General features: G+C 44.9%; 1 protein-coding gene across 1 annotated transcript in view; it reads right to left on the bottom strand.

Annotated features, from left to right (window-relative positions):
* Positions 1 to 5,123: 5,123 nt before the first annotated feature.
* Positions 5,124 to 14,418, bottom strand: part of LOC311118482 (N-alpha-acetyltransferase 60) — a 26,044-nt gene continuing 16,749 nt past the window's right edge. Inside the window, exons 7-8 of the mRNA XM_084193273.1 lie at positions 9,111 to 9,275; positions 5,124 to 6,846 (exon numbers count right to left, since the gene is read on the bottom strand). Of these exons, the coding sequence (XP_084049399.1) occupies positions 9,119 to 9,275 (157 nt within the window). The 3' untranslated portion in view covers positions 5,124 to 6,846; positions 9,111 to 9,118. The remainder of the gene's footprint in view (positions 6,847 to 9,110; positions 9,276 to 14,418) is intronic.

The following is a 14,418-nucleotide window of genomic DNA, read 5'->3' as shown; positions in this document are numbered from 1 at the left end:
ATGCCCTAACAAACAAAGCACTAACATACCCTAACAAACAAAACACTAACATGCCCTAACAAACAAAACACTAACATGCCCTAACAAACAAAACACTAACATGCCCTAACAAACAAAACACTAACATGCCCTAACAAACAAAACACTAACATGCCCTAACAAACAAAACACTCAATCAAGGGACCCCACAGCATGACATTGTAAATTCATTTATTTTCATCTGAGCTGTTGGTACTAACATGTTGAACATTGGGGTGTGTGTGAATGCATGTCTGTTGGTAGTATAAGTGATGATTATAAACCCGAGGAACAGGAGCTGTGAAGACATGTTCTGAAATCAAGTATGGAACAGCCATGGTACTGGATGTATGAAATAAAAAACTAAACCAGAAACAGGACACGGTTGTATTCAAACTAAACCAGATCCAGGAAACAGGACACGGTCCTATTCAAACTAAACCAGATGCAGGAAACAGAACACTGTTATATTCAAACTAAACCAGATGCAGGAAACAGAACACGGTCATATTCAAACTAAACCAGATGCAGGAAACAGGACACGGTCATGTTCAAACTAAACCAGATGCAGGAAACAGGACACGGTTGTATTCATTAGGCACCAAACGGGGAAGGACTACCTGAACTTGTCCACTAGGAAACGCTCAATTTCATTGCAAAGCATTTTCTGTTGCAAAACACTTTGCTACGGTTTGCTAGTGTGCACAAATGAATATACCACAGGACAGGATCATGTTCATTAGGAATCAAACAGAATGAATACACCACAGGACAGGGTCATTTCATTAGGAATCAAACAGAAGCAAACAGGCTGAAACGGGGAGGGACTACCTGAACATTTCCAATTAGAAATGCTCATTTTCTGTTGTAAAGATTTTTGCTACGGTGTGCTACTAATGAACACGACCCAGGTGTGTGAAAATGTGAAGTGGGACATTAGGCTGCACTAATTCAATTAAACAGCAGAGGGCGCCACAACAGTTTTAACATTGGTTGGGGAAAGGATTGTACAGCATAGTCTACCTATCAGTAAACACATTAATATAAATTAGATATCAGGGTGGAGGTCAATCCCATTTCAATTCACAAAGTAAACCAAATTCCAAATGTTCCTTATTGAAAAGCATTTAAGAGAATTGGAACTGGAATTGGAATGTCAGTGTACATCCTGAATTGACTGGAATTTAAAGGGAACTGACCCCAACCCTGGTAACCTCCACATTATAGAAAAGTGATTCATTTCTGTAACACAGAATAAAACATACATTTCATACTGGATGCATGTAATGTGTATACTGTGTCATCATCTCTAACTAGTAGTCCCCATCTGAATTGTTATAATTTGGTCTGTATAAAGGTGTATTGGAACCGAGGCTGCTTTTTCAACTTGAAAAAGTGGTTTCTCATTCACAATGGAGAAAAGTATCTATTTGAAGTTAGTCAAATCAGCTATAACGTTACAAGGTTGTCCCTTATTGAAAAACAAAACTTATTGAAAAACTGAAGACAGACAAGACAATGTAGTGAAAATACTTATTTAGCAAACCAAATCAAAAGGTATCTTTCCTGTTCCTGTTCCTGTCCACATAAAACACAACAGATCAACAGGAAGTAATGAGCCTGTCCCTGTCCACATAACAGACAACAGATCCTCAGCTGGTAGAGCACGGCGCTTGTAACGCCAAGGTAGTGGGTTCGATCCCCGGGACCACCCATACACAAAAAAAATGTATGCACGCATGACTGTAAGTCGCTTTGGATAAAAGCGTCTGCTAAATGGCATATTATTATTATTTATCAACAGGAAGTAATGAGCCTGTCCCTGTCCACATAAAAGACAACAGATCAACAGGAAGTAATGAACCTGTCCCTGTCCACATAAAAGACAACAGATCAACAGGAAGTAATGAGCCTGTCTCTGTCCATATAAAAGACAACAGATCAACAGGAAGTAATGAGGGCAAAAAACATTTTATAACAAAATTGGAAAACCAGCTCAAGTCGCAATCACAGACATTCGTTTAAAAACAAAAACAAATTATTCTGCTGTTGAAAAAAAGGACATTATATATTTTGTATTGACACTACCCTACAACCAGATGAAGTACACCCCAAATAGCACCCTATTCCCTATGTAGTGCACTACTTTAGACCAGAGCACATAGTGGCTAACCCTCCGTGTTTAAGGTCTAAAGTAGTGCCCTACCTAGGGAATAGGGTGCCATCTGGGACGTCTCTTAAGACACAAACGTGACCTGCGTCCCCGTTTTGGATGAAGGCTGTCAAGCACAATAAAAATAAAAATAAACACCTGACCAAATAAAAGTGCCTGGGTCCCCAAGCGGCATGGAATTCCCTATTTAGTGCACTACTTTTTGACCAGAGCCTTACATTGGTTCGTGGTCAAAAAAGTAGTGCACTAAATAGGGAATTGGGTGCCATTTGGGGTGCAAGACAGTTTCTACGAGACCCACTCCGTTCCATTTCATCAACATCTATAGCGGAGGGTCCCCAGACCCAGATTTAGGGTTTCCCATTTTCATTGTGCAAAATGCTAAAATTAACCATAAACCTCATTATAATCTGGCAGTGTGATTTCATTTGAAACTTTTCTTCAACGATGTGCGTTATAAAGAGGTGATTACCTAACTAGAGTTTAGTAAACTGAGCAATGCATGAATAGACGTCTCTTTATAACACACATTGTTGAAGAAAAGTTTCAAATGAAATCCCACTTCCAGATTATAACAAGTTTTACAGTAAATTTTGCACATTGCTTTTGCACTATAAAAATGTGACCCTAATGCTGCTATTGATGTGAATACATCTCAATTTAGGATCTGGCTCCAGAGTGAGTTGTTTCTTCCTAAGATCAGATTGGTCAATCAGTTAACTGGATCTGGCTCCAGAGTGAGTTGTTTCTTCCTAAGATCAGATTGGTCAATCAGTTAACTGGATCTGGCTCCAGAGTGAGTTGTTTCTTCCTAAGATCAGATTGGTCAATCAGTTAACTGGATCTGGCTCCAGAGTGAGTTGTTTCTTCCTAAAATCAGATTGGTCAATCAGTTAACTGGATCTGGCTCCAGAGTGAGTTGTTTCTTCCTAAGATCAGACTGGTCAATCAGTTAACTGGATCTGGCTCCAGAGTGAGTTGTTTCTTCCTAAGATCAGACTGGTCAATCAGTTAACTGGTGTCATCAACACAGTATTACTTCAATACACTCTCCACTCTCCTCTTTAAAAACTTTTATCTACACACTTAAGAGTTGTAAAACTCTGGTAACTTTCCCAAAATACCATGGTATTTAAGAAATCCTAGTTGGAGGATTCCTGTATTTCCTGCTTATTACATCGTAATTCCAGGAATCGTCCAACCAGGATTCCTGGAAAACTTCGGAGTGTTGGTAAAGTTACCGGAATTCTGCAACCCTATACATACTTCTCCTCTTTAAAACAATATCTAGAAACTCTTCTTTAATTTAGCAACACCTTGGCTGCGTTCCAAATAGCACCCTATTCCTATATACAGTGGGGGGAAAAAAGTATTTAGTCAGCCACCAATTGTGCAAGTTATCCCACTTAAAAAGATGAGAGAGACCTGTAATTTTCATCATAGGTACACATCAACTATGACAGACAAATTGAGGAAAAAAAATCCAGAAAATCACATTGTAGGATTTTTAATGAATTTATTTGCAAATTATGGTGGAAAATAAGTATTTGGTCACCTACAAACAAGCAAGATTTCTGGCTCTCACAGACCTGTAACTTCTTCTTTAAGAGGCTCCTCTGTCCTCCACTCGTTACCTGTATTAATGGCACCTGTTTGAACTTGTTATCAGTATAAAAGACACCTGTCCACAACCTCAAACAGTCACACTCCAAACTCCACTATGGCCAAGACCAAAGAGCTGTCAAAGGACACCAGAAACAAAATTGTAGACCTGCACCAGGCTGGGAAGACTGAATCTACAATAGGTAAGCAGCTTGGTTTGAAGAAATCAACTGTGGGAGCAATTATTAGGAAATGGAAGACATACAAGACCACTGATAATCTCCCTCGACCTGGGGCTCCACGCAAGATCTCACCCCGTGGGGTCAAAATGATCACAAGAACGGTGAGCAAAAATCCCAGAACCACACGGGGGGACCTAGTGAATGACCTGCAGAGAGCTGGGACCAAAGTAACAAAGCCTACCATCAGTAACACACTACGCCGCCAGGGACTCAAATCCTGCAGTGCAAGACGTGTCCCCCTGCTTAAGCCAGTACATGTCCAGGCCCGTCTGAAGTTTGCTAGAGTGCATTTGGATGATCCAGAAGAGGATTGGGAGAATGTCATATGGTCAGATGAAACCAAAATAGAACTTTTTGGTAAAAACTCAACTCGTCGTGTTTGGAGGACAAAGAATGCTGAGTTGCATCCAAAGAACACCATACCTACTGTGAAGCATGGGGGTGGAAACATCATGCTTTGGGGCTGTTTTTCTGCAAAGGGACCAGGACGACTGATCCGTGTAAAGGAAAGAATGAATGGGGCCATGTATCGTGAGATTTTGAGTGAAAACCTCCTTCCATCAGCAAGGGCATTGAAGATGAAACGTGGCTGGGTCTTTCAGCATGACAATGATCCCAAACACACCGCCCGGGCAACGAAGGAGTGGCTTCGTAAGAAGCATTTCAAGGTCCTGGAGTGGCCTAGCCAGTCTCCAGATCTCAACCCCATAGAAAATCTTTGGAGGGAGTTGAAAGTCCGTGTTGCCCAGCGACAGCCCCAAAACATCACTGCTCTAGAGAAGATCTGCATGGAGGAATGGGCCAAAATACCAGCAACAGTGTGTGAAAACCTTGTGAAGACTTACAGAAAACGTTTGACCTGTGTCATTGCCAACAAAGGGTATATAACAAAGTATTGAGAAACTTTTGTTATTGACCAAATACTTATTTTCCACCATAATTTGCAAATAAATTCATAAAAAATCCTACAATGTGATTTTCTGGATTATTTTTTCTCATTTTGTCTGTCATAGTTGACGTGTACCTATGATGAAAATGACAGGCCTCTCTCATCTTTTTAAGTGGGAGAACTTGCACAATTGGTGGCTGACTAAATACTTTTTTCCCCCACTGTAGTACACTACTTTTACTAGAGCCCCCTTGACTGTAAGGGGGTTGAAAGCAAAGCTGACTTTACATCAGTGCTTAGGGACAACTTTTACACGCAGCCATTCACACACACACACACACACAGAGAGAGATATTGGGGGTACTGGGGGAATCTCACAGAGGGAGCAACTTCTACCACGTTATATTTTTAATCTCTTAATAAAAAAACAGGCGGACATACAAATCTAATGTCAGCTATGTTAAACATCTGGATTAAAACCAGACTGTCTGGTTGTCTATGTGAGTAGCAGAATGACAGACAGCCATGAAGGGGACAGACAGACAGCAGGTTTCAGGTCAAATCCCATTTCAGATCAAATTAGGTCAGGAACAGCACAATTCAGACTTGAGATAAATTGACTAAACGTGGATTTAATTTACTGTAAGTGTACTTATCTCAAATCTGAATCAGACCCAAAGTGAACTGAAACTCAATCTGGGAGGAATCCTAATCCTAGAGATCTCCGTGCACAATTAAATTAGACTTCCGTGTAAATCATACGTTGATGTCAATGGAAGATTTGTGCGAAAATGTGAGTTCATGTGCCGATCTCAACTCAGGATTCAGGACTTCAATGATTGTATTGAAATAACAAATTATTATTCTATGTGGATTCGTCCGATTATTCACAAATAGCATTTCAAATTGTCTTCCTGAATTGTCTAAATTGAAACCAGAGTTACCTAACCCTACTGAATCTCACCCCGGTCCAGTTGAAACCAGAGTTGACCCCAACCCGGTCCAGTTGAAACCAGAGTTGACCCCAACCCGGTCCAGTTGAAACCAGAGTTGACCCCAACCCGGTCCAGTTGAAACCAGAGTTGACCCCAACCCGGTCCAGTTGAAACCAGAGTTGACCCCAACCCGGTCCAGTTGAAACCAGAGTTGACCCCAACCCGGTCCAGTTGAAACCAGAGTTGACCCCAACCCGGTCCAGTTGAAACCAGAGTTGACCCCAACCCGGTCCAGTTGAAACCAGAGTTGACCCCAACCCGGTCCAGTTGAAACCAGAGTTGACCCCAACCCGGTCCAGTTGAAACCAGAGTTGACCCCAACCCGGTCCAGTTGAAACCAGAGTTGACCCCAACCCGGTCCAGTTGAAACCAGAGTTGACCCCAACCCGGTCCAGTTGAAACCAGAGTTGACCCCAACCCGGTCCAGTTGAAACCAGAGTTGACCCCAACCCGGTCCAGTTGAAACCAGAGTTGACCCCAACCCGGTCCACACCATTCTAGTGAATAAGGTAATACCACTCCCTATATTTTCAATGCATTTTTCCACAATAGTAAAAAAAAAGGTGCGTGCCGTGTTGACCCTCCACTACACCACTGGCTCAGACAGTAGAGTGGAAGACAGGGTATATATATATATATACAGTATATATGTATTTATATATTAGAGGATATATATAATGTACAGCTATAATACATAGTCTCTGTGAGAGCTGTAGGACAGCCAGGGAGAGACGAGACGCTTGGTGTGTAGCTTGCTGGGTGGTTTGGTGGGTGGCTTGGTTTGGTGGGTGGTTTGGTGGGCTGGGTGGTTTGGTGGGTGGCTTGGTTTGGTGGGCTGGGTGGTTTGGTGGGTGGTTTGGTGGGCTGGGTGGTTTGGTTTGGTGTTCAGGTGGGGTCAGAGGGTCCTGAAGAACACAGGGGAAGACCCTGGAGGAAAAAAGAGAGGGGGAGCGAGAGAGAGATTAGGGAGAGAAAAGAGAGAGATGAGGGAAAGATAGGGAGACAGAGGGGAGAGAGACAGAGAGAAACAGAGAGGGGGGGACAGAGAGAAACAGAGAGGAGAGAGAAACAGAGAGGAGAGAGAGAGAGAGAGAGAGAGAGAGAGAGAGAGAGAGAGAGAGAGGAGAGAGAGAGAAACAGAAATGAGAGAGAGAGGGGGGGGGCAGAGAGAAACAGAGAGGGGAGAGAGAGAGGGGGGGCAGAGAGAAACAGAGAGGAGAGAGAAACAGAGAGAGAGAGAGAGAGAGAGAGAGAGAGAGAGAGGGAGAGAGAGAGAGAGGGGGGACAGAGAGAGAAACAGAGAGGAGAGAGAGAGAGAGAGAGAGAGAGAGAGAGAGAGAGAGAGAGAGAGAGAGAGAGAGAGAGAGAGAGAGAGAGAGAGAGGGAGAGAGAGAGAGAGAGAGAGAGAGAGAGAGAGAGAGAGAGAGAGAGAGAGAGAGGGAGAGAGAGAGAGGGGGGACAGAGAGAGAAACAGAGAGGAGAGAGAGAGAGAGAGAGAGAGAGAGAGGGGGGATAGAGAGAGAGAGAGGGGGAGAGAGAGAGACAGAGAGGGGAGACAGAGAGGGGAGAGAGAGAGAAACAGAGGGGAGAGAGAGAGAAACAGAGGGGAGGGAGAAAAACAGAGGGGATAGAGAGAGAAACAGAGGGGAGGGAGAGAGAAACAGAGAGGAGAGAGAGAGAAACAGAGGGGAGGGAGAGAGAAACAGAGAAGGGAGAGAGCGAAACAGAGAGGGGAGAGAGAGAGAAACAGAGGGGAGGGAGAGAGAAACAGAGAGGAGAGAGAGAGAAACAGAGAGGGGAGAGAGAGAAACAGAGGGGAGAGAGAGAGAAACAGAGGGGAGAGAGAGAGAAACAGAGGGGGAGAGAGAGAGAAACAGAGGGGAGAGAGAGAGAAACAGAGAGGGGAGAGAGAGAAACAGAGGGGAGAGAGAGAGAAACAGAGGGGAGAGAGAGAGAAACAGAGGGGGAGAGAGAGAGAAACAGAGAAGGGAGAGAGAGAGAAACAGAGAGGGGAGAGAGAGAGAGAAACCGAGATGGCAGAGAGAAACAGAGAGGGGAGAGAGAAACAGAGAGGGGAGAGAGAAACAGAGAGGGGAGAGAGAGAAACCGAGAAGGGAGAGACAGAGAGGGGGGAGAAAGAGAGGGGGGAGAAAGAGAGAGACAGAGACAGAGAGCGGAGAGAGAGACAAAGAGACAGAGAGGGGGGAGAGAGTATGGAGTTAAATGAAAGTCAATCAACAACAGATAGGCCAAACACATACCCCCTCAGACTCCCACACACCTCCCCCTAACACACACCTCCCCCCTAACACACACACACCTTCCCCCTAACACACACACACACCTCCCCCCTAACACACACACCTCCCCAAAACACACACACACCTCCCCAAAACACACACACACCTCCCCAAAACACACACCTCCCCCTAAGACACACCTCCCCCCTAACACACACACCTCCCCAAAACACACACACACCTCCCCAAAACACACACACACCTCCCCAAAACACACACCTCCCCCTAAGACACACCTCCCCTAAGACACACCTCCCCCCTAACACACACACACCTCCCCCTAACACACACACACCTCCCCCTAACACACACACACACCTCCCCCTAAGACACACCTCCCCCCTAACACACACACACCTCCCCCTAACACACACACCTCCCCCTAACACACACACACACCTCCCCCTAACACACACACACCTCCCCCTAACACACACACACCTCCCCCTAACACACACACACACCTCCCCCTAAGACACACCTCCCCCCTAACACACACACACCTCCCCCTAACACACACACACCTCCCCCTAACACACACACACACCTCCCCCTAACACACACACACCTCCCCCTAACACACACACACCTCCCCCTAACACACACACACACCTCCCCCTAACACACACACACACCTCCCCCTAAGACACACCTCCCCCTAACACACACACACACCTCCCCCTAAGACACACCTCCCCCCTAACACACACACACCTCCCCCTAACACACACACACCTCCCCCTAACACACACACACACCTCCCCCTAACACACACACACCTCCCCCTAACACACACACACCTCCCCCTAACACACACACACACCTCCCCCTAACACACACACACACCTCCCCCTAACACACACACACCTCCCCCCTCTCCCATATACCCACCTCCCCTGTCACATGGTCCTGCTGTATTGTATACCGGTCTTGGATGCGATGCCGGACCAGGGTATTAGGCTGCGGAGCAGAGACTGGGCCTGTCTGTAGAGTCTCTGGGGGATGGAGCAGGGACTGAGGCTGGCCAGGGTCGAGCCAATGTGTTGGATGTAGTCAGTGCAGGGGGACCGTCAAGGACTATAGGGTTGATGTAGCAAGGTTGGGGTCAATTACACAAATTCAATTCCAATTCAATTCCCTCTCCCTATAAATTCCGTCAATGTAATATTCTATAGCAATTCTTCAATTTAGAGTCAATTCAACTAATCTCGAATTCCAGACAAACTCAACCTCTTAACGAACTAAGAGGGAATATTCCTGGTAAACCTCTAAATGTACCCTGAATTCTGAAAACTTTCAGGAATTTGGGGAATTAGCTTTTCATATTAAAACATACAATCAAATATGTAAAACATTATCCTAAATATAACCAATTCAAATTAGTGAATATAATAGCTGCTGAAGCTGTTAAATATGAACAGCATGAAATAATTCTGAAAATGCTCAATACTCTATCTACTCTGTAGTGACTACTGTACTGTACTCTATCTACTCTGTAGTGACTACTGTACTGTACTCTATCTACTCTGTAGTGACTACTGTACTGTACTCTATCTACTCTGTAGTGACTACTGTACTGTACTCTATCTACTCTGTAGTGACTACTGTACTGTACTCTATCTACTCTGTAGTGACTACTGTACTGTACTCTATCCACTCTGTAGTGACTACTGTACTGTACTATATTCCACTCTGTAGTGACTACTGTACTGTACTCTATCTACTCTGTAGTGACTACTGTACTGTATCCACTCTGTAGTGACTACTGTACTGTACTCTATCTACTCTGTAGTGACTACTGTACTGTACTATATCCACTCTGTAGTGACTACTGTACTGTACTGTATCCACTCTGTAGTGACTACTGTACTGTACTATATCCACTCTGTAGTGACTACTGTACTGTACTCTATCTACTCTGTAGTGACTACTGTACTGTACTCTATCTACTCTGTAGTGACTACTGTACTGTACTCTATCTACTCTGTAGTGACTACTGTACTGTACTCTATCTACTCTGTAGTGACTACTGTACTGTACACTATCTACTCTGTAGTGACTACTGTACTGTACTCTATCCACTCTGTAGTGACTACTGTACTGTACTCTATCTACTCTGTAGTGACTACTGTACTGTACTATATTCCACTCTGTAGTGACTACTGTACTGTACTCTATCTACTCTGTAGTGACTACTGTACTGTATCCACTCTGTAGTGACTACTGTACTGTACTATATTCCACTCTGTAGTGACTACTGTACTGTACTCTATCTACTCTGTAGTGACTACTGTACTGTATCCACTCTGTAGTGACTACTGTACTGTACTCTATTCCACTCTGTAGTGACTACTGTACTCTATCTACTCTGTAGTGACTACTGTACTGTACTATAGCCACTCTGTAGTGACTACTGTACTGTACTATATCCACTCTGTAGTGACTACTGTACTGTACTCTATCTACTCTGTAGTGACTACTGTACTGTACTCTATCCACTCTGTAGTGACTACTGTACTGTACTCTATCCACTCTGTAGTGACTACTGTACTGTACTCTATCCACTCTGTAGTGACTACTGTACTGTACTATATCTACTCTGTAGTGACTACTGTACTGTACTCTATTCCACTCTGTAGTGACTACTGTACTCTATCTACTCTGTAGTGACTACTGTACTGTACTATATCCACTCTGTAGTGACTACTGTACTGTACTATATCCACTCTGTAGTGACTACTGTACTGTACTCTATCTACTCTGTAGTGACTACTGTACTGTACTCTATCCACTCTGTAGTGACTACTGTACTGTACTCTATCCACTCTGTAGTGACTACTGTACTGTACTCTATCTACTCTGTAGTGACTACTGTACTGTACTATATCCACTCTGTAGTGACTACTGTACTCTATTCCACTCTGTAGTGACTACTGTACTGTACTCTATCCACTCTGTAGTGACTACTGTACTGTACTCTATTCCACTCTGTAGTGACTACTGTACTGTACTCTATCTACTCTGTAGTGACTACTGTACTGTACTCTATCTACTCTGTAGTGACTACTGTACTCTATTCCACTCTGTAGTGACTACTGTACTGTACTCTATCTACTCTGTAGTGACTACTGTACTATACTCTATTCCACTCTGTAGTGACTACTGTACTGTACTCTATTCCACTCTGTAGTGACTACTGTACTCTATCTACTCTGTAGTGACTACTGTACTCTATCTACTCTGTAGTGACTACTGTACTGTACTGTACTCTATCCACTCTGTACTGACTACTGTACTGTATCTACTCTGTAGTGACTACTGTACTGTACACTATCTACTCTGTAGTGACTACTGTACTGTACTCTATCCACTCTGTAGTGACTACTGTACTGTACTCTATCTACTCTGTAGTGACTACTGTACTGTACTCTATCCACTCTGTAGTGACTACTGTACTCTATCCACTCTGTAGTGACTACTGTACTGTACTATATCTACTCTGTAGTGACTACTGTACTGTACTCTATTCCACTCTGTAGTGACTACTGTACTGTACTCTATCTACTCTGTAGTGACTACTGTACTCTATTCCACTCTGTAGTGACTACTGTACTGTACTCTATCTACTCTGTAGTGACTACTGTACTATACTCTATTCCACTCTGTAGTGACTACTGTACTGTACTCTATTCCACTCTGTAGTGACTACTGTACTCTATCTACTCTGTAGTGACTACTGTACTCTATCTACTCTGTAGTGACTACTGTACTGTACTGTACTCTATCCACTCTGTACTGACTACTGTACTGTATCTACTCTGTAGTGACTACTGTACTGTACACTATCTACTCTGTAGTGACTACTGTACTGTACTCTATCCACTCTGTAGTGACTACTGTACTGTACTCTATCTACTCTGTAGTGACTACTGTACTGTACTCTATCCACTCTGTAGTGACTACTGTACTCTATCCACTCTGTAGTGACTACTGTACTGTACTCTATCTACTCTGTAGTGACTACTGTACTGTACTCTATTCCACTCTGTAGTGACTACTGTACTGTACTCTATCCACTCTGTAGTGACTACTGTACTGTACTCTATTCCACTCTGTAGTGACTACTGTACTGTACTCTATCTACTCTGTAGTGACTACTGTACTGTACTCTATTCCACTCTGTAGTGACTACTGTACTGTACTCTATTCCACTCTGTAGTGACTACTGTACTGTACTCTATCTACTCTGTAGTGACTACTGTACTGTACTCTATCCACTCTGTAGTGACTACTGTACTGTACTCTATTCCACTCTGTAGTGACTACTGTACTCTATTCCACTCTGTAGTGACTACTGTACTGTACTCTATTCCACTCTGTAGTGACTACTGTACTCTATCTACTCTGTAGTGACTACTGTACTGTACTCTATCTACTCTGTAGTGACTACTGTACGGTACTATATCTACTCTGTAGTGACTACTGTACTGTACTCTATCTACTCTGTAGTGACTACTGTACTGTACTCTATCTACTCTGTAGTGACTACTGTACTGTACTCTATCTACTCTGTAGTGACTACTGTACTGTACTCTATCCACTCTGTAGTGACTAGTGTACTCTATCTACTCTGTAGTGACTACTGTACTGTACTATATCTACTCTGTAGTGACTACTGTACTGTACTCTATCTACTCTGTAGTGACTACTGTACTGTACTCTATTTTTATAACGCCAACCCTCAGAACATCAATAAAACATGACAACAACAACTGTACCTCCTGAACAGACTGAGACAACTGAATGTCAACACCAGGATAGTCTCCAACTACTACACCAGACTGAGACAACTGAATGTCAACACCAGGATAGTCTCCAACTACTACACCAGACTGAGACAACTGAATGTCAACACCAGGATAGTCTCCAACTACTACACCGGCCATTTAGAGAGTACCAGGCCTGGTACGTTGGGTTGTCAGTGGCCTGGTACGGTGGGCTGTCAGTGGCCTGGTACCTTGGGCTGTCAGTGGCCTGGTACCTTGGGCTGTCAGTGGCCTGGTACGGTGGGCTGTCAGTGGCCTGGTACCTTGGGTTGTCAGTGGCCTGGTACCTTGGGCTGTCAGTGGCCTGGTACCGTGGGCTGTCAGTGGCCTGGTACCGTGGGCTGTCAGTGGCCTGGTACCGTGGGCTGTCAGTGGCCTGGTACCGTGGGCTGTCAGTGGCCTGGTACGGTGGGCTGTCAGTGGCCTGGTACCGTGGGCTGTCAGTGGCCTGGTACGGTGGGCTGTCAGTAGGCTGGTACGGTGGGCTGTCAGTGGCCTGGTACGGTGGGCTGTCAGTGGCCTGGTACGGTGGGCTGTCAGTGGCCTGGTACGGTGGGCTGTCAGTGGGCTGGTACGGTGGGCTGTCAGTGGCCTGGTACCGTGGGCTGTCAGTGGCCTGGTACGGTGGGCTGTCAGTGGCCTGGTACGGTGGGCTGTCAGTGGCCTGGTACGGTGGGCTGTCAGTGGCCTGGTACGGTGGGCTGTCAGTGGCCTGGTACGGTGGGCTGTCAGTGGCCTGGTACGGTGGGCTGTCAGTGGGCTGGTACGGTGGGCTGTCAGTGGCCTGGTACGGTGGGCTGTCAGTGGGCTGGTACGGTGGGCTGTCAGTGGCCTGGTACGGTGGGCTGTCAGTGGGTCAAAGCTCTGTGGGCTGCAGTGCAGGGTGCTTCAGGACCTCTATGATAAACGGGCAAGGGACAAGGCCAAACGCATCATAGAAACCCCACACATAATCTTGCCCAACGTTTTGAGCTGCTGCCCTCCGGAAGTAAATTAAGTTCAGCTAGAATAGGAGCAAGGTAAGTTTAATTCCATCAGCCACCAGGCTGCTGAACAGCGGGACATAGGACAGATGCAGGCCCAATACACGGTCGGACAGTAGGCCGCAGAGACTTCGAATATGTGGAAATGTTAAAGTGTGACTTGTGTAGTCACACTGTAGTGGAGCGGGTTGAGAGATTCAAGTTCCTTGGTGTCCACATCACCAAAAAACTATCATGGTCCAAACACACCAAGACAGTCGTGAAGAAGGCTCTGGAGACTGAAAAGATTTGGCATGGGTCCCCAGATCCTTCCAGGACCTATATACTAGGCGGTGTCAGAGGAAGGCCCAACAAATTGTCAAAGACTCCAGTCACCCTAGTCATAGACTG

The sequence above is a fragment of the Coregonus lavaretus genome (genome assembly GCF_964263955.1).
Source record: "Coregonus lavaretus genome assembly, contig: HAP1_SCAFFOLD_559, whole genome shotgun sequence".
NCBI lineage: Eukaryota > Metazoa > Chordata > Actinopteri > Salmoniformes > Salmonidae > Coregonus > Coregonus lavaretus.
Note: the sequence above shows the minus strand (reverse complement) of the source record. Positions and strands in the feature narration are given on the sequence as shown.